Source organism: Drosophila bipectinata, chromosome XL, assembly GCF_030179905.1.
Source record: "Drosophila bipectinata strain 14024-0381.07 chromosome XL, DbipHiC1v2, whole genome shotgun sequence".
Classification (NCBI taxonomy): Eukaryota; Metazoa; Arthropoda; class Insecta; order Diptera; family Drosophilidae; genus Drosophila; species Drosophila bipectinata.
The window spans coordinates 3,321,284-3,344,659 of NC_091734.1; the positions used below are offsets into that span (position 1 = coordinate 3,321,284).

At 41.6% G+C, this 23,376-nt stretch overlaps 5 protein-coding genes across 14 annotated transcripts in view; 3 read left to right on the forward strand and 2 right to left on the reverse strand.

The window, feature by feature from the left end:
* The window catches only part of Myo10A (Myosin 10A), a 33,459-nt gene extending 32,042 nt beyond the window's left edge, over positions 1–1,417 (reverse strand). For both annotated transcript variants that reach the window (XM_017254298.3, XM_017254295.3), the window contains exon 1: positions 705–1,417. The gene's annotated coding sequence lies outside the window, so the exon portion shown is untranslated. The remainder of the gene's footprint in view (positions 1–704) is intronic.
* Positions 1,418–2,318: 901 nt separating this feature from the next.
* On the forward strand, positions 2,319–3,373 carry RpS10b (Ribosomal protein S10b). Its single transcript, XM_017254331.3, has 2 exons — positions 2,319–2,471; positions 2,707–3,373. The coding sequence occupies exon 2, from the start codon at positions 2,708–2,710 to the stop codon at positions 3,188–3,190; it is 483 nt and encodes a 160-aa protein (XP_017109820.1). The 5' UTR covers positions 2,319–2,471; position 2,707; the 3' UTR covers positions 3,191–3,373.
* Positions 3,374–3,883: 510 nt separating this feature from the next.
* LOC108134126 (sin3 histone deacetylase corepressor complex component SDS3) lies at positions 3,884–5,371 on the reverse strand. Its single transcript, XM_017254330.3, has 4 exons — positions 5,170–5,371; positions 5,007–5,115; positions 4,221–4,935; positions 3,884–4,152 (listed from the first exon to the last, which is right to left on the reverse strand). The coding sequence occupies exons 1-4, from the start codon at positions 5,240–5,242 to the stop codon at positions 4,066–4,068; spliced, it is 984 nt and encodes a 327-aa protein (XP_017109819.1). The 5' UTR covers positions 5,243–5,371; the 3' UTR covers positions 3,884–4,065.
* A 4,152-nt stretch (positions 5,372–9,523) lies between these two features.
* LOC108134124 (heat shock protein beta-1) lies at positions 9,524–15,244 on the forward strand. Of its 3 annotated transcripts, XM_017254325.3 has the most exons (5): positions 9,524–10,020; positions 13,098–13,127; positions 14,243–14,324; positions 14,385–14,480; positions 14,548–15,244. In XM_017254325.3, the coding sequence occupies exons 1-5, from the start codon at positions 9,842–9,844 to the stop codon at positions 14,740–14,742; spliced, it is 582 nt and encodes a 193-aa protein (XP_017109814.1). In that variant the 5' UTR covers positions 9,524–9,841; the 3' UTR covers positions 14,743–15,244. The 3 variants fall into 3 exon arrangements, with proteins under 3 accessions (XP_017109814.1, XP_017109815.1, XP_017109816.1); XM_017254326.3 differs by lacking the exon at positions 13,098–13,127 and having other exon boundaries at positions 9,525–10,020; XM_017254327.3 differs by lacking the exons at positions 9,524–10,020; positions 13,098–13,127 and adding an exon at positions 13,973–14,114.
* A 213-nt stretch (positions 15,245–15,457) lies between these two features.
* On the forward strand, positions 15,458–19,553 carry Shawn (shawn). 7 transcript variants are annotated; one of them, XM_070278060.1, is made up of 6 exons: positions 17,310–17,562; positions 17,689–17,860; positions 17,916–18,085; positions 18,146–18,667; positions 18,731–18,812; positions 18,897–19,553. In XM_070278060.1, the coding sequence occupies exons 2-6, from the start codon at positions 17,740–17,742 to the stop codon at positions 19,145–19,147; spliced, it is 1,146 nt and encodes a 381-aa protein (XP_070134161.1). In that variant the 5' UTR covers positions 17,310–17,562; positions 17,689–17,739; the 3' UTR covers positions 19,148–19,553. The 7 variants fall into 7 exon arrangements, 6 of the variants coding, with proteins under 6 accessions (XP_070134149.1, XP_070134164.1, XP_070134154.1 ...); XR_011442280.1 differs by lacking the exons at positions 17,310–17,562; positions 17,916–18,085; positions 18,146–18,667; positions 18,731–18,812; positions 18,897–19,553 and adding exons at positions 15,458–15,920; positions 15,980–16,167; positions 16,222–16,810; positions 16,871–17,189 and having other exon boundaries at positions 17,689–17,813; XM_070278048.1 differs by lacking the exons at positions 17,310–17,562; positions 17,916–18,085; positions 18,146–18,667; positions 18,731–18,812; positions 18,897–19,553 and adding exons at positions 15,461–15,920; positions 15,980–16,167; positions 16,222–16,806; positions 16,871–17,189 and having other exon boundaries at positions 17,689–17,813.
* Positions 19,554–23,376: the final 3,823 nt, after the last annotated feature.

Genomic DNA, 23,376 nt, shown 5'->3' on the forward strand with positions numbered 1-23,376 from the left:
ACATACCCTAAATTTTAAAATAACAAAAAGAGCTCCATTTTATAGAGTAAATATCCTAGATTTTGTCTAAACTTAAGCTCTTAAAAATCTTTAAAAATTATTCCAAGGCTTTGGAACTTAAAAAAAAGGTTTCTAAGTAAAAGTTTTTCAAAAAAAGTTTCTTAAAAAGCAAGGCAATACAAAAAAAGAACACAAAAGTATAGAATCTACTTTAAATTTAAGAAATAAGGGAAAGACTCATTTGAGAGCTCTTCTTTTTATGTTTCAAACAGTTAAAGGCTTATCGATGTTAATTTTTTCTTTAAAAAACATCTATAAACTCCAAAATAGTTACCATTAAGATTCCAAATACCTTTCATGCTCCTAAGATTCCAAAAATTCCTATAATCCCCCTCCAACTCCTCCAACGAACGCTTCAAACTTGTTCAATAAAAAAGCGTATCTATTTTTTTTATCGACCTGGCCAATCCTAGTTCTAATGTCACTGGCAGTTGTTGCTTTTATTGTTGTTGTTGTTGTTGGTGGTGCTGCTACTACTGCTGTTGGCCGTGATTCTGTTTCGGAATCTGATTTGAATTCCAAGAGAGAGCAGCAAGCTGCTACCAAAAGGTTATATCTACATACTATATACCCGAGACCCGAGTATTATTGGCCCTCTCCGACCGTACTGCTCTCCGTATTCCCTCTCTACGGTCATTACTTACTTGTGGCTTTGTTGTTGTTGCTTCTGTTGTTGTTGTTGTTGGCTTGCGTTTCAGTTAACAGTTCTGCTGCCGGCGTTGACGTCTCGGCCGGCTTCGCAGCTAGCGTTACGTGTTCGAGTGTATGTGTGTGATGGTTTTTTATTTTTTTTTATATCTATCTATATATATATATAACTTTTTTTTAGCTCTTTCTTCGGTTCTTCTTCTTGTGGCTTCTTTCCGCTTCTCTTTCTCCGTGGCTCTTCCTCTTCTCGACTGCTTTCAACGTCACTTCGTCACTAAGAACATTAGAAGAAAAGCGAGAAGAATTCGGATTGGATATCATTCGTGTCTTCTGCTCGAGCTTTAAATTTCGCTTAGTTGATTATTATTTTTTTCGCTCTCTCTCTCTCGCTATATTTTGTATTTTTGTTTGGTTGCAGGTTTTTTTTTTTGTATATATATTTTTTATTTATTACTTTTTAGAACAAATAAATTGCACGGCACTGACGAGTGTGGATAACAACGAACAAAACATAAAAAAAACTTCAATTTTTGACTGCTTTTGTGGCTTGGTGGCTATGGTGTAGCTTTGAACATTAAAGTGTGGGAATGGGTAATTGTATCTTTTACTTTTTTTTCTTTTTGTTTTTTGCAATCCGTGGCACGCCGCGCACCAAAAAAAAATGCACAACAAACTTCTCCGGCAGTCGAGCAGCGTTTGAAATTCCATTCGGAAACTCGGGAACAACGGTTCACGCTGGTGATCACTTGTTGCATGGCCCAGAGAGAGAGAGAGTGTCGGCTGGTAGTAACCGGGAGAGAGTGCGGCTTAAAAACCTGAGCTGAGAAAAACAGGTTTCCCAATAGGCGGGTTCATTTTTGTAATTGCCAGGTGTGACGGTGTGACCATCACTTATTGACACAAAAATTACTTCTTTAGTTAATAGTTTCGGAGAAATAAAGCTTTCAATTTATTACTTTTAATTCATTTAAAAGTCGATTTGGCGTATTTTCTAACAAAACTTTTATTTTTTCCGTTACTACTGCTTACATTTCATAAATCGAATAACTTATCGATTGCCCAAGCTCGCCACAAGCAGTGTTTTATTAACTGCTTTAAACTGCTTTATTCTGCGCGCTAATTTGAATTTATAAAGAACTATTATGATATATTGTAGAAAATATATATTAATATACAAGTTCTTAAAGTCTACCATTAAAAGAATGGAAGAGTAGTGATTTAAAGGGGAAGTATTGGGGAATGAGTAATAAAAACCCTTGAAAGCATCATATGGAGCTTGTACGATAAGATAGTAGAATCTTATAAAGTATTTATGCTGATATGCTATCTAAAGCTTTCTAAACAAACTACAAAACCAAATAAAACATTTTTAAATAATTAGTTTTGTAAATTTAAGTGCTGCCATATCTCTTTAAGCTTTCAGTAAAAAGATTTTGTCATTCAACAAAATCAGCCACACTTTTTAAAGAATAACGAAATTCCCAACATTCAGTTACTCTATTATGTTTTCATTGTGATAATTTACACAACGATTATATTTTTTGTGGCAATTTATTTCATAATTTGTCATTTAAATATAAGCTTATTCGTTTTCACGGTTTAAAGTCTTTAAATATACACAACGGTCACTCTGAATCGGTAACATAACATGACTATCGATATATCGATATGATGGAATCAACCCTGGTGCGTGGTTAAGAAGAAGAGCGCTGTCAGATTTCTTTTCCTTTCTTTCCGGTCCTCCGCCAAGTTCAAGACGCAAAGTACGTGAAATAATCCATTAAAAGTGGCGAAATCCAATTATGTGATAAGTTAAACAAATTGAAACCGCAATCCCCGTCCACCACTGCAGCTGATGCAGTTTGTGTTTTGTGATTTGTGCTTTCGATGACGCCAAACGGGACATTTTAAAAGGAGTCCCGGACCAAACAACAACAATCATAACAAAGTCAACTAATACACTACCATTTTTTTTGTCTATTTTTTTTATCTGTGCAGCATGTTTATGCCAAAGGCCCATCGTGTAGCCATCTACGAGTACCTCTTCAAAGAGGGTGTCATCGTGGCCAAGAAGGACTTCCACGCCCAGAAGCATCCCGAGCTGGAGTCCATCCCCAACTTGCACGTCATCAAGGCTCTGCAGTCGCTGCACTCTCGCGGCCTTGTCAAGGAGCAGTTCGCCTGGAGGCACTACTACTGGTACCTCACCAACGAGGGCATTGAGGAGCTCCGCAGCTACCTGCATCTGCCCCCCGAGATTGTGCCCTCGACCCTGAAGCGCCCCGCTCGCTCCGAGACTGTGCGCCCTCGTCCAGCTGCCGGCGGACCCCGCGGCCCTGGCGATGCCTCCAAGACCGGCGAAGACCGTTCGGCCTACAGACGCGCACCCGGCGGCAGCGGTGTTGACAAGAAGGGTGATGTTGGACCCGGTGCCGGTGAGGTCGAGTTCCGCGGAGGATTCGGACGCGGCTCCCGCAACTAAGCAGTTCCCGCGACTACCAATGCTGCGCGAATCAGTTTTTTTTAAATGTATAAATTAAACACAAAAAAAAAAAAATGATGGTCTGAAGAATATTCCCCTCAAGAACAACAGAACCACTTCAGATTCAGAAGAAGCGTGTGTATGTTTTATGACCGAAGAATTATAAAGCAAGCGCAAGTGAAACCCCCAGTTTTTTTTTTTTCGTTGTGGTTGTCCATCTAGCCGGAGGAAAAGGGCGGGAGAAACGGAAGCACTTTGGAGGAGTATATAACCGGAAGCTGAGCTTAGTGAGCGATGAGGCTTGGCTAGGTGGCTGGAGAGTCTGCTGCTGCCAAGGAATGCGTTCTTAGCCACCAGCGCCATGTCAGGGAGGCTTGGTAGTCCTTCCTCTTGGTCCAAAATCCGGCAAGAAGACATCTTCCAAAGCATTCCAGGAAGTGTTTCCAAGAAAACTGGTTTCTTAGAGGAGGAGAAGAACTCCCACATGGATAGTTTTTGGATTAAATCTTTAACCTTTAAAGCTGCCTCCAAGCCAGGCCTAATAGATATTTAGTTTTGGTTTCAATTTTAAATAAAAAATATTAAAAACAACTCATATTCCATCTTTTTCCACAGATCCTCCTCAAGAAGAGCTCTGGATATATAATCTCATTAATAAAATAAAAACTTAAAAATCTTGAATAAAAAAAAGACTTTATTTTGATAAAAGCATTGGTTTTATTTACAATTTGAGTTTTTAAATTTAAAAATTTGTTTATGCTTAACCTAAGTTTCTGTGCACACAATGATCAGGCTACGAGAATACTCTCTCGCGGCCCTCTGGATTAAAAGCGACCTACGACTCGATCGTCGTAGGCCTATTGATGGATCCGTAACTATCGTCGCTTTATCGATATTTTACCTTTTGCCAGGTGCGACATATTGATCTTGACTTTACTTTCGTTCGTTCGCTTCACCCATACCTGGAAAAGGGCCACAGGAGAGTGAGATCAATGGAGGAATCATCAAAAAATAGGATATAACTACTTACCACATCGTTGCCAATGGCGGTAATGGTTGCAGCAAACTTGCTCATATCCTTGCCTTCCACGTAGACTTGCTGCCCTCGGCAAAACCACCTTCGCTCATACAGCAGCTTATTGTCCTCGATTCGGGTCTCCACATAGCCACCACTACTGACCGGGGACTCGGGCAGAAGACCATGCACTTGCTGCTGTTGCTGGCTCTGGGCATAGGAGCTGAGTCCATTTTGGAGGGCACTGGGTGCCAAGGGCTTGCCACGCTGGATAATCTTGAGATCGGATTCGATTTCCTTATCGTCCAGCTGGTAGACCAGAAGCTGTCCTGTGGCGGGCTTCCTTCGTTTCTCGATCACGGGAAGGGGCTCGTTGGGTCGCCTTCGCAGCTTCCGGGTGACCGTCGTCTTAATTTCCATGGAATCATTGGTCAGTTCAAGGCTGTAGCGCTCGTTTTCGATCTGTCGCTTGCGGTCTTCAAAGTCCGATATCAGATTGTCCTTCAGGTCCATCATTTTCTCGTCGTACTCCTTCTGGGCGGCCTTCTTCTCCAGTATATAGTCCCTTTCGACGCACTCCCTCATATACTCTTTATAGATTTCGTTCAGTCTCCGTCGTTCTTTCAGTTGGGTGTCCAGCTTTTTTAATCTCTTCACGTACTCTGGGTGGACGAGCTGATTCAGTTCCTCCATCTGTTTCTGAAGGTTGAGTAACTTATGCTGGTACATCCTTCCGAAGAGATAAGAAGATGATAAGGATAAGAATGATAAAAAGTGATAAGGAAATAGGCTCCTACTTACTGCTCCTTTAGCTCGCTATTGCTGCCCATACTGTTGGTATTCGTGGTGCCGTTGGTGCCGCCGTACCGCTGAGCACTACGGAACTCCGTTTCACTGGCGTCGTCCGTATCTATAAGATTGAATTTGTAGCTTGAAGTGCCACCATGGACGCCATTGTACCCACCTTCCTCGCTGCGTTCATCGCCGATAGACTCGTCATCGTAGTCGCCAGTGTATAGATTGTAATAGGCAGACATACTTTTTGTTGACTTAATGCCCAGGTGTCGCACTGTTTGGGTTTAAGGAAATTGTTTGTATTTTTTTTTTTTTTATTCAATTCTGAGGAATACACACGCACACATTTAATAGCCGTGTGACCGTACTTGGGTCAAACAGAGTTGCCAGAAAAAAAAATATCGATAAGTGTTGCTAACAACACTACTGGCGGGCAAAACTGAAATTTTAAAATTGTGAAATTTCAAAAGTTAAAAGCTTAATAAAAAACTACAGTTAAGCTTGAGTTTAAATAATAATTAATTTATAATTTAGCAGTTTAAATAATAACTCTTTTTGTTATCTCATAGCTGCAAAATTACTTTTAGATGGAAATTTCAATAATTTACTAAAAGCAAAAGTCATGATTTGTTATTATTTTTTTGTTTAAATTAAAACCCTATTTAAAGTATACAATTTCAAGAGTCCAAAGGTTTGACTCTTTCTAGACAAATCTTTACAAATGATGGCATATATAGGGCTAAAAAACGAAATCGTTATGAGTTTAGTCATCAAAATATTTGTGAAAATGTTCTTGGTGGGCGCCTGAACAAACAATTAACGTTGTCGCTTGTCTAAAGAATTTATAAGATTTAATTTTTTTTGTACTAAATTAATGTATGCTTCTGTACATATATGTTAAGTGCTATGTGTCAGTATGTAACGTGCACTTTCGCCTGAGTACAAACACTTTCTTTCTTGGCTGTCACACATTTTTGAATGCTGTCGTCAAGCAAGTCGGTGGACTTGTACGCCGACGCCGATATATATATATAGAGTATAGTATTTATGTATATATATACGCCTCCCACGCAGGAGGAGATCGCTATTTGCCGCTGCCATTTGCCCGAACTGAAAAATTCTCATCATCAGCCAAAAATTCCATGCTAAATCATCGCGAGCAAATTTTGATTGATTTCTGACTTGGCTATATGGTTGGGGAAGCAGCAGAAGGGTGGCTGGGTGGGCGTGTGGTATTGCCGAGACTTGGAATGGGAATGAGATGACATACTATTGGATGACTAGAGCAATTATATACTATATCCTTGGGGTCTGTTTTGCGTTCACCGATGTCCGTCGCTCTTGAACATGTATTCCGATGACGTGAGGAAAATTTTGTTTTCGTTTCCCTTCCCTCCGATCCGAACCGATCCGATCCTCCCCAGCCATGGCGCGGGGAAAATATAAAGCTTTGCCCGCAATTTGTTTTTTCTAGATTCTCTCGAAATTTACAGATGCGGTGAAATTATTATTTTTTTTGACTCTATAGGATGTGTCATTCTTGAAAACGTATTTAGATTTATGCATTTGTGTAATAACAATAATTCTTAATTTGTTTTTTGTTTTAGGGTCTAGTATTTATTACAGAATAGTTATAGTTATAATAGTTATTTTTAGGGTTCCAGGGTAAGGTAATAAAGAAGTTTAAGCTTTAAGGGGAGGACGTGTATTTATTGGTGGGGTTTTCCAGAGGGGATGGACCTCTTAAAAATAGCATACATAGTTGTTTAAATAATGAATAAGGCGGCAAGTTTTAGAATAAAATATTGGCATCTCTTTAGAAACTAAAATATTATGGTTTTATGGGTGTTACTTTGAAAAATGCAATATAGTAGTGACTAGTATAATACAAGATAGAAACTCTATAAGTTCTGTAAACTTATAGATTCTAGATCTATCTATTTCAATTGGATATATTATTCAGAAAAAAATCTATAGTATTCCCAAAATCCATTGTCTGCATTAAAAGATATCGGATGGATGCGTTGTCGTGGCATTATTCTCGGGGATCTGGGTTGTTGATTCTTCTGGATGCCTCTGCTCAACTGGGCAGCTTAGCCAGTGATTCTGTCGCCTCCAAGGTCACCGATTTGGACGGGTTTATTGTTTGGACATTATTCGGGGGCATTAGCGGCCGAGTCGCGTCCATGTGGGCGCTACCGCTGCCAAAAGCAAAACACCTCAGCCGCAACGAGTTGATCACACCGATGATTGTCATTTTATTTTCGTAATTCATGATTAAATCTATTATTATTTGTATAGCTCTCGGTTGATGTTGCTGTTGATGCTGCCCCCAATGGAATTTAAATTGGAAATGGGACCAGTGCACAGTCAATGCTCCCTTTGGGGAGGAATTCTTTAGCATATTCTACTAGTATTAATAATTCTAGAAATTATATTCATTGCAATCCGATCCAAACCATTTTTAGAAAAAGACTCTCTTCTATAGCTGATACACATTTTGAAATATATATACCATTTATTTACAATTTGTAGAATAAAATGTATGCAGTGGGGGAATTTGTTTACCCAACCCTGAGTTCGAATAATGAAAATACAAATTAGCCTGTCATATAAAAGCTTTCACTGTACTCAATAAAAATGTTTACTTAATTGCAGTGGCATTCGGTGCAGTCGGCTCTATATGAAATCATTTGCATTTGCCATGTGCCATGTACCGGCGAGAACTCCGTAAAAGGACATCCTAAGCTCGGCTCCGTACAACTCACGAACCCCACGGGACACGAATCGCAGCCAGACTGGCTGAGTCACCTTTTTTATTATTTTTTTTTTTTGGATTTGTTTACAAACAAACTGCTGGGGAGGGGGTCGTGGGACGTATATACGATTATGGGACGCCAACGTTCCGCCCACTGGGGCTAATTTGTGGACCCATCGACACTGGCGGTGTTACAAATCATCTCTCGTTCGCGCCACAATCCCAAAAACGGTGCAAAAGCGTTGATCTCGAACCGGTTCAAATTTTTATCCGGCCACCTTCCACAGTCACTTTTGATTCCACCCACCCGATTTCTGTACTGTACACGTCAGCGAAAACCCTCCTCCTCCCCCCCATCCGCTTGAAGCTGAGGTTCCGGAACTAGATGCAGTTCCGGGAAACTGCAGTTGCACATTCAAAGTTTGGTCACCTTCAAGCCGGGATTGGAGTTCTTTCGCCCACTTTAATATAATATTATATTGTATATTTTGGTTTTTATTGGATTCAAATACCCTTTCACAGCATTATTTTGTTTATTTAATTGAGAAACTTGTACATTTAAGTCTATTTTATGATGTATCTTTGTTCTATAAATAGATTATTTGATGATGAAACTGAATAAAACTCAAAAAGATACTTTAGGACTTCTCAGAACCTGAAATTATAGTGGGTAACATTTTAAAAAACATTCAAAAACTATAAAATTTCAAAAGTAAAAAAACTATAAAGAAAATATAAGTACGAAACTCTAAAAACCAAAGGTTTAAAAATGTATACACTATATATAATTTATGGTCTTAAAACTATTTAAACTTCAAGTTCAAAAACTAAACTGAAGGGCAAAAATGAAAATATTACACAATGTCCGAAAGTGGCCAGTGTATACACATCTATGTTTGTAAGTCAATATGCAGTTACAATAACCAAATGTTGACGCATCGGACCTATTTTTTGAATGAGCGTAGAAGCCCATGACGCACCAGTGGGTGGTGAATGAATTAGTTCTGGGCCATTCATGATATCAAAGATGTCCTAAAAAACTTTATTTTGATTAAAGAAACAACATTATGCACAAACATAACCAATAACTTAGCAAGCCCCATTTCAGAGAGTAGGGTATATTGCCGGAAAGAGAGCAAGAGCGGGCTGGGAGTGTGCGTGCTTGGGTGCCAGTGCTCTCTTTAGGTAGGGTACAGTGGTTCGATTTCGCGATATTTGGGCACTTTAAATTCCATTTTATTTAGGGTTTAATATATAAATAATAATAATTGTTATGGCTTTCTTATAAAAGAATAAAAGTTGTAAATATTGTAAAGGTTTAAGTTTTATTATTTGATTTATAAGATAAAATATAGGGAACAAAATAAGATTCCAGTGGTTATAGGTAAATATATATAATAATATCTTAATCATTATAAAAGATATATAGTACAAACACAAATGAATTTAGATTAAAATTTAAATAATTTAAATAAGATAAAGTATTCAAGAAAAAACTTCTCAAATATAAAGATCTTAAAAAACAGTTTCAGTTCTAATTCAAAAATATTTAAAGAATATTTAAACAAATGTTTAGTTAATAAGTTGTATTAAAATTAATTTAAACTATAAACTAGTTTAACAAATTCTTAAATGGCTTTTAGAATAAGCACTTGATTAATATTAAAATTATTATAATTTCTTCGATTGATAACAACCACTGTGCAACGCTCTCCGACGCCATATAGCTCTTGCGGCCGAACCGCTGTATAAAAGCGTCCACTCCCAGAGAAGAGAAGAAACAGAAACCAGAAACGCGGCAAACTGTGCGAACCGAACGTCTTGAGGCGCAGATACATTTAGAAGATACATTTTGTACTACCCAGTTTTTTTTGTTGTTTTTTGGTTGCTTCGACGATTAGCAAGTGAACGAGTGAACGGCTCGAAAGCGCGTCGAGCAGAACAAAACAGAACGTATAGAACGTACCAAGTGTGTGCTTTTCAAAGGAAAGCCATTAGCCATTAGCCATCAGCCATCCACCACCAAATATAACCGCCACCACTGCCGCCCCCCCCCAGTAGCACTTACCAAATCACAGATATAATGGCCGAGGCTAACAAGAGGAATATCCCCATCAAGCTGGGCGACTTCAGTGTCATCGATACGGAGTTCAGTAACATCCGCGAACGTTTCGATTCCGAGATGCGTAAAATGGAGGAGGAGATGGCCAAGTTCCGTCACGAGCTGATGAACCGTGAGGCCAACTTCTTCGAGTCCACCAGGTGAGTCTTAATCATTTAATTGGACTTCGGTTGCCAACAGAGAGCGCTATCATCGCTACCCACCGATTGGGTGAATTGACAGTTTTTCGTTCGGGGAGATTAGGTTTTGGTTTTTTCGTTGGACTTTCTGTGGGTTGGATCATCTCATAAGTCTTTCGCGGCTGTGGTTAAATATAGAGGCGTATGTATGTACATACATCTTGCCACACACACCGCCTGGCCGCTGATGGCCTGGAGGAGCAAATACCAGATACAAATACACACAAACACACCGCCCTAGATACTTTTCTGGTGAGGATGAGTCACTGGTTCTAATTTCTACTACGTCTGGCTCTGTCTCCGACCCAAGAAAACACATGTATCTCTGTTCCGACACCTTCTCCCGGTGTCCGACACCCTCGCCAGCCCCATCTCCCCATCTTTATGCAACCGTTATATGGGGCATAACGGAATTTTTTCCGACATAGATCTTTTCTTGGGGAGGGATCTTCGCCCGCTCACCTGTGCCGTGTCTCGGTTTGTGTGTGTGTGTGTGTGTGTGTATTCGGTGTGCAGCCATTGGGGCCCCGGTGGGGTTTATGGTCCAAATATTTGCTCGATAAACAAGACAATGTTCGGAATACACGGCACAAATTACGTCGTCTCGGTCGCTGTCCGCTGTCGCGGTTGCGCGCCTCGTCGCGCCTCTCAATCAACTTGGCGGGTGCCACTTGGCGGTGGCGTTGCGTGGGCGCCAATGGTGGGGGGTATAGCTCCTCCGCTCGCTCCACTCGAGGCTGTGCTGTGCCAACAGAGCTGTTGTGGTTACTGTTTTGACGACCTCGGCCTATGACATAATCAAACCGATTTCTTATCCAATTTTTTTGGATAAATTTTTAGAGTTTTAAAAACAATATATAGGGATTTTTTGTGGAGATATTTAAGGCTTAAATATACCAATTAAAAGGTGTCCTGGTTGCCCTGGTTGCCACTGAATTTGCATGGCCACAACATGAAAGTTTTGCCTCCCCATTTCGAGGCCAACCAAAGCCCACAACTACGACACCAAGTCCTGCTATGATTGGGAGGCCAGACCATGACAAAGTTTCTATTCCCCATCACCCCCCCATTTCACTTTACTATATTGCCAAAGTTCGGATTTCCAGCTAAAAGTTGGCAGCCGAAGGAAATTAACCCAAATTGCTGGCCAACAGAAGCACCTGTTTATACAGGTAGAGGTGCCTCTGGCAAACCCAAACAATTATCGATGCGTAGCGTCCTCCTCCCACCTCCCACCTCGCGACCTTTGACATCTACGATTAATGCGCCTCGGACTGAATGAGTCAGAGGGCCAAAGTATTGCCAATAAACCTACCATTATACTAGGCATTCTTAGACTTTAATATTGGCAGACAAAGAAACAAAATAAAGATTTATTATTAGATAGTTTTTAAAAAAAAAAACAAACTCAAAAATATTTGAAATCATAGTTGCATCACTAGAGAATGGGGACACACTATACTTTTGTTGTTATGTACACACTGTACATACACGTATGTATGTATGTCTATTTTGCATATTTTTCCTAATTTCTATTTGCATTCCTTGTTCTCCCAAAAATGTCATGTGATTTGAGACGACAGTTGGCATCTTTATTTAATATTTTTTTTCTGCAACTATTAGGGGTATTTATCATAGATATCCGATTAAATCAGATTAAATCCAATACCCACAGATACAGGCATCTGTTTTTTCACTCAAATCTAGTGCAAAAACACTATATATTGGCAATATGATCGATCTGGCGGATTTATAGCCTCGCTGATTGGCCTTGCGCGTGGGTGGGGATGCTGTTATTTGAATATTCGTGGGTTCGAGTGTTCGAGTGTGTGTTTTTGTAGTTTAAACAAACAAGTGCGCTGAACAAATATCTATTTATCATGCAAATAGCGATTGGGGGCGCACTATAGTGTGCGAAAAGCTTTCTCACACCGATCCCAACACATGCAAATTCCTATAGTGGAGTGAATGATGAGATACACGCCAGGCCGGGCCATTTATTTGGTTACGCTGCGCCGGCGGGATGCTGATAATTATAATGAGCAAACCGAAGATGATATCATTGACAGTTTTTAGATTTCTGATCAGCGGATCAGCGATCGTGATTGCATTTCACCGGAAAAGATGGCTATCTTTGAGATTCGATAATAGTGATCAGTGACATGTCATCACTAATACCAGTAATCGATAATTGATTTCAAACTTCTGTCAACACAGACATACATATACCGTTTATATTGTATATAACGGGTCTAGCAAACAAAAGAGCCAACATTTTGTGTTTGTGCTTGTTCTCGTTTCTATATTTCGTGTTTATTTTCGTTTTGTTCTTCGGTTTCCTCGGTTTGGCTTTTCAATAACGAAAAAATATGCATGACATCATCGTCATCAGATGCCAGAGAGATATAGTCACACACATATATGTATGTACACACTGGCGGCGTGATACGTGCCAAAAGGGGGACGGGGGGCGGGGGGTCGAGAGACAGGAACTAAACACCGAAAGAGAGAGAGAGCCAGGGAGCGCATGTGGAAGTGGGAGTAGAAACGCAGGAGACTTGGGGTTCTTGGGGTCTTGTTGTGTCTGGCCTTGTCTCTCTCTCTCCTAACGGTTATTGAAATAAGCCATTAGCGTGGCCAGTGGCCGGTGTGGGTATTGATTTTCGGCTCCAACCTCACCGATCAACGCCCTCGCAACTCCCACTGCAGAAGGCAAGGTCGACGCCACGCTAGCTGGCTCTTCTATCACACACACACAAAGCTACACGTGCTCTCTTTCCGGGAGGGAGGGGGAAACAGGTGCACACTCTTATCGTTAAATTCGGGAATTAAATCACTCTGATACTCTGATACCCTGTAATAATGCCTATGCTCTTGTAAGATACCTTTATTACCTTTTTTAATAAATAACTTTTCCCTCTATTTCTCTCTATTCTCTTCCCTGCTGCTTGGAATACGATAATCAACCGCAATTATTTCAATACTATAATAATCTTCTCTCCTATCTAAAAAAAAATAAATAAATAAATATATAAAAGCTCTACTAAAAAAACAACAACAACAACCAGGTACAAAAAAAATAACTAAAATGTATACCAACTAAAATGTTCTTCTTTTTTTTTGGTTTGTACTTCCGCACCAATTATAATTTCCTTTTTTTAATCTTTGTACCCAAAAGTATCTTTTTCTTTTCTTTGTATCTAATTATGAGTTGTGTTATTGTAGTGTTTGAGTAGTTTTTTTTAACTATTGTATCATATCTTAAATATCCCTACTAAAAAGGATAACCAATCTATTCAAAAATCATGGAAAACCAAAGCATATTAGAATTATAAGATCATTTTTTAGGGAAATGTGTCTGAAAAATGGGCTACATAATTATTTCATTCAGAATATTGGAATTCTTAAAGTTAAACCTTTAAAAAATAAACATAGCTTCAGAAAATCCCCAAATATCGATGGTATAACTCCACTAAGAAACATAAAAATAAATGTCTTCGAGATGAAAACAAGTCTATTTAGATCTTGGCACACGAACTATAAATATATATATAGTACATATGTATAGTACCACCCCTTACTGGATGCACTTACTCAAACAGGGTTGCTGCAAAGATCTATGAAAGATGACAGGAACCCCGTCTTTTTGGGGGCGAGGGCTATGTTCTTTGGCAACCATCCCATATGGGATGCCCTTATTCCGGGCCGTCTGTAAGAGGGAAATGATGTTTTATGGGGAATGTTTATATAAATAGATCACATGTTTTAGTGTGTCAAGAATGGGGGACTGGCTGGCAGCTGCTTCCTTGTAGAGCCATAAACACCGCTCCGAAACGGATGTCGGGTGTCTATTTTTAAGTGCAATCCCGGGATGGAACTCACAAGCACGCACCACAGCTCTCCTCGTAGACACTTTAGTGGAGCTCGTCTTCGGGATCAGTCGCATCCTAGATAGTCTTAGAAATGGAGGCCTTTACACGCACTTTGCAAAAAACCTTTCGCAGCACCAGGACCACGACCAGCACCACCACAACCACCAATACCTCCACCACTAGGTGATCCCACTACCTCCTTCCCCCCCCATTGTGTATAACTTTTTTGATTTAAGTCATTTGTGATATGATTTTAGTTCTTTATCTTTTGATGTATTAACCTTTAACCTCTAAACTTGATGTCCTTGCAGCTCAACGACAAATTCGGCCCTGCCATCGCGAATCCCCAAACAACAGAACTATGTCTCCGACATCAGCTCACCCTTGATCCAGGTAGGTGCTATCTAATCCAACTCTTAGTTGAATCCACTAACCTGTATACTCTTCCTGCAGGATGAGGGCGACAACAAGGTCCTGAAACTGCGCTTCGATGTCAGCCAATACGCCCCCGAGGAGATTGTTGTGAAGACCGTTGACCAGAAGCTCTTGGTAAGATTAGAATACCTTCTAGATCCTTTCTAGACCTCCTAACTGAATGTCCTTTCTTGATCTTTAGGTGCACGCCAAGCACGAGGAGAAGTCGGACACAAAGAGCGTCTACAGGGAGTACAACCGGGAGTTCCTGCTGCCCAAGGGCGTTAATCCCGAGTCGATTCGCTCGTCCCTCAGCAAGGACGGTGTCCTGACCGTTGATGCCCCATTGCCAGCTCTCACCGCCGGCGAAACACTGATTCCCATCGCCCACAAGTAGAGGATGACATCTCCAAAACCACCGATCGACACAGGCGGAGGCAGAAACGGAAACGGAAACGGAGACGGAGGCCGAGGCTTGGGCGATAAAAAAAAAAATAAAATAAAAAAAAAACAGATTACCTACATCATACATACATATTGGACTATCCTATCTAAATGATTAATTAATTATTATTTTTTTTTTTATTGGTTTTGAATTATGAAGCTAAACTATGTTACTGACTTACTACTCATAATTAACTTAAATATAATTCAAGTTATTATTAAATTTGATTAATTTAATTCATATTTATAATTTTACATTAAACGTAATCAATTTTGTCGTAGTTGTCCCCGCATTGGTTTCCTTTCCTTTCCTATATTTTATGATCCTGTCTCAAGGATTCTTAAAATATATATCTCGATCCTGGGCTCCTCTTCGTATGATTTCTTCACTCAAATTATAAGAAATGTGTCTTGAGCATAAATTTGAATAAACAATTTTTTGGAATTACGGATAATGGTTGAGTTTTCTTTTAAGGATTCTGGAAGAGTTTAAGATTATGATATCATAGAGAGATTATATTTTTTACTATAATCTCCTCAATTTGAAGAAATATTGTGGGAGAATTGAATGAAATCTTTAGATCTACAGTGTTCTTATTATAGATAGAATCTTTATAAGAAATCCCTATATCTATTACAGTTCTCTCCTTATGTTCTATAGGTCAAAAGTTAGTGACTTTTGACGTTCCACTCAAAATTATTTTTTGCCCACTTTAGTGTATGTTCGGAAAAAAAAACACTTTTCCGGGCTAAACAACACTACGGGCTCGACCATTACTTACAAAATTAAAGGTGTTGTTCAGGGATGTCGTTTTCGAGAACCAGAGATCTTGTCGTTTTGCTGCCTCTAACCTACCTGTAATTACAAACCCACTTCTCTCAAGGAGCTAGCCCACTACGGATATTGCAAGTGAGAAATGTCACCGAAGAATTTTTTCCGGCCACTGTCCGGTAGCCGGAAAGATGGCCGCTCCCACGGCAAAGACGGTAAACAAAAGGCGGCCGGGGAGGAGGAGGAGGATCCGTTGCGTCTACCCACAGTGATCCTGAACGCAGATCCCAGATACCGCATCAAGCCCATGCAACAGGTCATGTCTGCCCTAATAGGTGGACTAATCACAACATTCGTGGGTGAGTGGCTCTTACTCGGAGTATCCTTAGAGTCCTTCAGAGTTCTCCGCCGCTTGCAGTGACTCCTCTGGAGGTGGTCAAGACACGGGTTCAGACCCAGCACACCGTCCGTCAGCGTCCAACCGTTTCCAAGCTGTGCTACGTCTTTCACAACGGCCTGATGACCCACGTGTGCCGTTCCTGTGACACTTGTGTTCCCAAGAAAGGTCGTGATCTCCGCAACCTGCGACCCCATCGCGGTTCGATGGTAAACCAATGGTATTCCTCTGTCCTGACCCAACTCAACATACTCCCTTTGTAGGATGCATTTTTTAAGATTATTTGTGGCAATGGCTTTAGCGGTCTGTGGGCAGGTCTCAGTCCCACATTGGTGTCGGCCCTGCCCTCGACGATTATCTATTTCGTGACCTACGAGTACCTGAAGAACTCCCTTTCGTCCCTATACCTGATGTCTTCGGAGAAAGATGCAGATCGGGCGGACAAGCCGCGTGAGATCCACACTGGCTCCAGGAGGGATCCGAACGCTGCCAGGGGGAATACCATGGAAACGATGGCGCCCTCGGGCCTGGCGCTGCCCTACTTTGTGCCCATGGCTTCGGGAATCTTCTCGCGAACGATCGTGGTGACGGCCATCACACCCATCGAAATGGTCCGCATTAAGATGCAATCCCAGGTCATGACATACGCGGAGCTGTGGCGAGTGGTGCGCTCCCTCATCCGGCAACACGGCGTGCTGGGACTGTGGCGCGGCTGGCCGCCCACCATCATGCGAGATGCCCCCTTCTCCGGTACATACTGGGCGGCGTACGAGTCTATAAAACGAACCTTTAATGTCACGGAACCTTCGTTTTTGTTCAGTTTCTTTGCGGGCGCCATATCCGGAACGGTGGGTAGGGATAAGCCTTCGTGCATGAGTATACTGCATGAGTCCCCCGTGTCTTTCCTTTCAGATGGCTACTATGGTGACGATGCCCTTCGATCTGATCACCACGCACACGCAGATAGAGCTTGGCCAGGATGTTCTTTACGAGGGTGGAGATGGCATTTCCGGCGGAAAAAATGCACCACGGTCGTCCTCAAAAATCACCGCCAAGCCGTCGGTGTTCTCCCGCCTGAAACACATCTACAGGAAGCAGGGCGTTGGAGGATTATATGTGGGAGTCATGCCGAGGATGTTGCGCGTTGTTCCCGCCTGTGCCATTATGATTTCCACGTTTGAGTATAGTAAATCATTCTTCTTTCACCACAATCTGGATCTCAAGGAAGCAGGTAAGGTCTACACAGTATACTAAAGAAATTTAGGTAAGTTATACTTTATAATTATGTCCAACAATATTGGCTTTTGGTTTTCAATCGACTTGCAAGCCTTTACTTAGATCTCATAGTTTTGGACTTTACATTCAAAGCTAAAAATACATCATATATCATATATCATACGATTTGCTTTCTGGATATTCATTTGGAAAGTCACCAAAGAATTATTTAAAAAAAATTCTTTTGAATTCAAAAGATACGTTATATTTTTATGTGACCGTCGCCGCGACTGTTATCGATAGTTGCTATCTCTTTTGCGTGTCACGGACAAGAGCTCACCACTTTGAAAACAGCTGATCGCTGGTCAATGGTAGCGGCAACGGAATAGGTGTTTTTTTTTTTTTTTTGATCTGGAGACTATTTCACAATGATCGAGGAGCTTGCCTAATTAAGCCTTTTCGATTATAGCATCACAAGTGGATAGCAACTTATCACAACTCATCGCCTTCCACAGCTTACCGAGGCTCCCGCTAGCACGTGCTCCGGCAAGACCAAGTGCGATACCATGGCCGGGAATTCGTGTACGGGCCAGCCCAAGGCCACGATGACAGACCCCCGGTTTCGCATCCGACCTTTACAGCAAGTGGCCTCCGCCTGTTCCGGCGCCATGATGACAGCTTGCTTCAGTAAGTAACATAAACCTTTATACAAAAGCTTTCCCAGCTTATCCTGACTTTATAGTGACTCCGCTGGACGTCATCAAGACTCGAATGCAAGCACAGCAGCAGGCACTGCTATCAAAGAAATGCTTTCTATACTGCAACGGCCTCATGGATCACATTTGTCCATGCGGGCCGGACACACCCACTCCCGCTCCCTCAAAACCATCTCCCCGCTTTTCTGGCACAATTGTGAGTACTGCTATATGTTTTTGAGATCGGCCCTTATATAATCGAGAGTCTATGCATCAGGATGCGTTCATTAAGATCAGCCGTAGCGAAGGTCTCGGTTCCCTCTGGTCAGGGCTGAGTCCGACGCTTATTTCGGCACTGCCATCCACCATCATCTATTTTGTGGCCTACGAGCAGTTCAAGGCCCGCTTCACAGAGTTCCACTACAAGTACCTAAGTCAACTAGACGCAGTTCGCCTGGAGACTGCGTCCGACATTCCACTCCCGATACCGATGCTAGTTCCTATGCTAGCGGGCGTTACAGCCCGCATCCTGGCAGTGACCTGCGTCAGTCCCGTCGAGCTGATTCGCACCAAGATGCAATCACAGCGCATGACGCACGCGGAGATGTTAGGCACCGTCCGCCAGGTGGTGCAATCCCAGGGCATTTTAGGTCTGTGGCGCGGCCTACCGCCAACAATTCTGCGCGACGTACCGTTCTCAGGCATCTACTGGACTTGCTATGAGTTCCTCAAGAGTACCTTCAACGTGGTGGAGCCGACGTTTGGATTTAGCTTTGCAGCTGGAGCTATTGCGGGATCGGTGAGCATACTTTTCTGCCACACACTGTACATCCTTAATTGTCCTTCATATTCATAATTATAGATGGCCGCCACTATTACCACACCCTTTGACGTTGTCAAAACTCATGAACAGATTGAGTTTGGCGAAAAGTTCATATTCTCAGGTAGGCTCCTGGCTGCCCAACTTGCCGCCACCGGCTCACAATCGCATTCACACATTCACAATGGTTCGGTTTGCATTACGGCAGATAATCCACCCAAACAAATGGCCACCCAATCGGTGATGTCGCGCCTGGCCAGCATTTACCGCCTGGGCGGTATTCCTGCTATCTTTGCCGGACTGGGCCCTCGACTCTTCAAAGTGGCACCTGCCTGCGCTATCATGATATCATCGTTCGAGTACGGGAAATCATTCTTTTATCACTACAACATCGACCAGCACAACCGTCACAATCCCACGGCCCAGGTGGGTGCGGGAGGTCGAGCAAAATTCGACTAGAGCCCGTATCGTTGTCCCCGTGAATTGATGTAAATATGTAAATTAATGCCAAAGTTGCCAGGAAATAGGAGGGCAGGCATCGTTGGCCTGGTATTGGCGACCCCCTCGCCATTGTTAAATTGTTAAGTGAATCAAAAATTATCTGTTTTTCTCAGTTTGGAAACAGTAGTCCCGACAAACCGGTCAATTCCCACCAAGATTCCTCTACATTTCGGCATTAAAATAAGAAGAGGCTGGTACTGACACTGCATCCACGAATTTTTCGGTTTCTGAATAATGGCGGAACAATCCCGGTTCCCCAAAAGTCATAATCGCACATTATAAACAGTTTTGGCTGTAAATATTGGCTATAATATTTGTTAAATATGTTCAGAGAATGAAAAAATATAATTTTTAAATCAAGAAATTTGTATTTAATTTCACTGGTTTGTTTTTAGTGACTAGACTGATTTCAAGGACCCCTTGAAAATGGGGTTTCCCCCCATAGGGCCCACAGGGATGGCTATATCTTCCCCAATTCTTATCCGATTCTCAAGCGGAGTACCTCAAACGATTTCTGGATCGATTTGCCACCATTCTGCATCAAAATCCTGAGACAAAATATTTTTTAAATTTTTTGTCCTTTTTTCCTGATGGACCCCTTGAAAATGGGGTTTTTCCCTATAGGTCCCACGGGGATGGCTATATCTTCCCCAATTCGAATCCGATTCTCAAGCGGAGTACCTTAAACGATTTGTGGATCGATTCTCCACCATTCTGCATCAAAATCCTGAGACAAAATATTTTTTCGATTTTTTGTCCATTTTTCCTGATGGACCCCATGAAAATGGGGTTTGCCCCTATAGGGCTCACAGGGATGTCTATATCTTCGCCAATTCTCATCCGATTCTCAAGCGGAGTACCTTAAACGATTTGTGGATCGATTCTCCACCATTCTGCATCAAAATCCTGAGACAAAATATTTTTTCGATTTTTTGTCCATTTTTCCTGATGGACCCCTTGAAAATGGGGTTTTCCCTATAGGGCCCAGAGTGATGGCTATATCTTCCCCAATTCTTATCCGATTCTCAAGTGGAGTACCTTAAACGATTTGTGGATCGATTCTCCACCATTCTGCATTAAAATCCTGAGACAAAATATTTTTTCGATTTTTTGTCCATTTTTCCTGATGGACCCCTTGAAAATGGGGTTTTCCCCTATAGGGCCCACGGGGATGGCTATATCTTCCCCAATTCTTATCCGATTCTCAAGTGGAGTACCTTAAACGATTTGTGGATCGATTCTCCACTATTCTGCATCAAAATCCTGGCACAAAATATTTTTTAGATTTTTTGTCCATTTTTCCTGATGGACCCCTTGAAAATTGGGTTTTTCCCTATAGGGCCCACGGGGATGGCTATATCTTGGCCAATTCTCATCCGATTCTCAAGCGGAGTACCTTAAACGATTTGTGGATCGATTCTCCACCATTCTGCATCAAAATCTCGAGACAAAATATTTTTTCGATTTTTTGTCCATTTTTCCTGATGGACCCCTTGAAAATGGGGTTTGCCCCTATAGGGCCCAGAGTGATGGCTATATCTTCCCCAATTCTTATCCGATTCTCAAGTGGAGTACCTTAAACGATTTGTGGATCGATTCTCCACTATTCTGCATCAAAATCCTGGCACAAAATATTTTTTAGATTTTTTGTCCATTTTTCCTGATGGACCCCTTGAAAATTGGGTTTTTCCCTATAGGGCCCACGGGGATGGCTATATCTTGGCCAATTCTCATCCGATTCTCAAGCGGAGTACCTTAAACGATTTGTGGATCGATTCTCCACCATTCTGCATCAAAATCTCGAGACAAAATATTTTTTCGATTTTTTGTCCATTTTTCCTGATGGACCCCTTGAAAATGGGGTTTTCCCCTATAGGGCCCACGGGGATGGCTATATCTTCCCCAATTCTCATCCGATTCCCAAGCGGAGTACCTTAAACGATTTGTGGATCGATTCTCCACCATTCTGCATCAAAATCCTGAGACAAAATATTTTTTCGATTTTTTGTCCATTTTTCCTGATGGACCCCTTGAAAATTGGGTTTTTCCCTGTAGGGCCCACAGTGATGGCTATATCTTGGCCAATTCTCATCCGATTCTCAAGCGAAGAACCTTAAACGATTTGTGGATCGATTCTCCACCATTCTGCATCAAAATCCTGAGACAAAATATTTTTTCGATTTTTTGTCCATTTTTCCTGATGGACCCCTTGAAAATGGGGTTTTCCCCTATAGGGCCCACGGGGATGGCTATATCTTCCCCAATTCTCATCCGATTCCCAAGCGGAGTACCTTAAACGATTTGTGGATCGATTCTCCACCATTCTGCATCAAAATCCTGAGACAAAATATTTTTTCGATTTTTTGTCCATTTTTCCTGATGGACCCCATGAAAATGGGGTTTGCCCCTATAGGGCCCACAGGGATGTCTATATCTTCGCCAATTCTCATCCGATTCTCAAGCGGAGTACCTTAAACGATTTGTGGATCGATTCTCCACCATTCTGCATTAAAATCCTGAGACAAAATATTTTTTCGATTTTTTGTCCATTTTTCCTGATGGACCCCTTGAAAATGGGGTTTTCCATATAGGGCCCACGGGGATGGCTATATCTTGGCCAATTCTCATCCGATTCTCAAGCGAAGAACCTTAAACGATTTGTGGATCGATTCTCCACCATTCTGCATCAAAATCCTGAGACAAAATATTTTTTCGATTTTTTGTCCATTTTTCCTGATGGACCCCTTGAAAATGGGGTTTTCCCTATAGGGCCCACAGGGATGTCTATATCTTCGCCAATTCTCATCCGATTCTCAAGTGGAGTACCTTAAACGATTTGTGGATCGATTCTCCACTATTCTGCATCAAAATCCTGGCACAAAATATTTTTTAGATTTTTTGTCCATTTTACCTGATGGACCCCTTGAAAATTGGGTTTTTCCCTATAGGGCCCACGGGGATGGCTATATCTTGGCCAATTCTCATCCGATTCTCAAGCGGAGTACCTTAAACGATTTGTGGATCGATTCTCCACCATTCTGCATCAAAATCTCGAGACAAAATATTTTTTCGATTTTTTGTCCATTTTTCCTGATGGACCCCTTGAAAATTGGGTTTTCCCCTATAGGGCCCACGGGGATGGCTATATCTTCCCCAATTCTTATCCGATTCTCAAGTGGAGTACCTTAAACGATTTGTGGATCGATTCTCCACTATTCTGCATCAAAATCCTGGCACAAAATATTTTTTCGATTTTTTGTCCATTTTTCCTGATGGACCCCTTGAAAATTAGGTTTTTCCCTGTAGGGCCCACAGTGATGGCTATATCTTGGCCAATTCTCATCCGATTCTCAAGCGGAGTACCTTAAACGATTTGTGGATCGATTCTCCACCATTCTGCATCAAAATCTCGAGACAAAATATTTTTTCGATTTTTTGTCCATTTTTCCTGATGGACCCCTTGAAAATGGGGTTTTCCCCTATAGGGCCCACGGGGATGGCTATATCTTCCCCAATTCTCATCCGATTCCCAAGCGGAGTACCTTAAACGATTTGTGGATCGATTCTCCACCATTCTGCATCAAAATCCTGAGACAAAATATTTTTTCGATTTTTTGTCCATTTTTCCTGATGGACCCCTTGAAAATTAGGTTTTTCCCTGTAGGGCCCACAGTGATGGCTATATCTTGGCCAATTCTCATCCGATTCTCAAGTGGAGTACCTTAAACGATTTGTGGATCGATTCTCCACTATTCTGCATCAAAATCCTGAGACAAAATATTTTTTCGATTTTTTGTCCATTTTTCCTGATGGACCCCTTGAAAATTGGGTTTTTCCCTGTAGGGCCCACAGTGATGGCTATATCTTGGCCAATTCTCATCCGATTCTCAAGCGAAGTACCTTAAACGATTTGTGGATCGATTCTCCACCATTCTGCATTAAAATCCTGAGACAAAATATTTTTTAGATTTTTTGTCCATTTTTCCTGATGGACCCCTTGAAAATGGGGTTTTCCCCTATAGGGCCCACGGGGATGGCTATATCTTCCCCAATTCTCATCCGATTCCCAAGCGGAGTACCTTAAACGATTTGTGGATCGATTCTCCACCATTCTGCATCAAAATCCTGAGACAAAATATTTTTTCGATTTTTTGTCCATTTTTCCTGATGGACCCCTTGAAAATGGG

What these genes read in the sequence shown, in the direction of transcription:
- LOC108134126 (XM_017254330.3), bottom strand. Translation starts at nt 5,242, where the DNA reads ATGTCTGCCTATTACAATCTATACACTGGCGACTACGATGACGAGTCT. An exon ending in CGATGAACGCAGCGAGGAAG is followed by an intron (nt 5,116 to 5,169) that starts GTGGGTACAATG and finishes TCAATCTTATAG; the next exon opens with ATACGGACGACGCCAGTGAA. An exon ending in AATAGCGAGCTAAAGGAGCA is followed by an intron (nt 4,936 to 5,006) that starts GTAAGTAGGAGC and finishes TCTCTTCGGAAG; the next exon opens with GATGTACCAGCATAAGTTAC.
- LOC108134124 (XM_017254325.3), top strand. Translation starts at nt 9,842, where the DNA reads ATGGCCGAGGCTAACAAGAGGAATATCCCCATCAAGCTGGGCGACTTC. An exon ending in AAAACAACAACAACAACCAG is followed by an intron (nt 13,128 to 14,242) that starts GTACAAAAAAAA and finishes ATGTCCTTGCAG; the next exon opens with CTCAACGACAAATTCGGCCC. An exon ending in TCAGCTCACCCTTGATCCAG is followed by an intron (nt 14,325 to 14,384) that starts GTAGGTGCTATC and finishes CTCTTCCTGCAG; the next exon opens with GATGAGGGCGACAACAAGGT.
- RpS10b (XM_017254331.3), top strand. Translation starts at nt 2,708, where the DNA reads ATGTTTATGCCAAAGGCCCATCGTGTAGCCATCTACGAGTACCTCTTC.
- Shawn (XM_070278048.1), top strand. Translation starts at nt 15,707, where the DNA reads ATGTCACCGAAGAATTTTTTCCGGCCACTGTCCGGTAGCCGGAAAGAT. An exon ending in ACTAATCACAACATTCGTGG is followed by an intron (nt 15,921 to 15,979) that starts GTGAGTGGCTCT and finishes CGCCGCTTGCAG; the next exon opens with TGACTCCTCTGGAGGTGGTC. An exon ending in GACCCCATCGCGGTTCGATG is followed by an intron (nt 16,168 to 16,221) that starts GTAAACCAATGG and finishes CTCCCTTTGTAG; the next exon opens with GATGCATTTTTTAAGATTAT.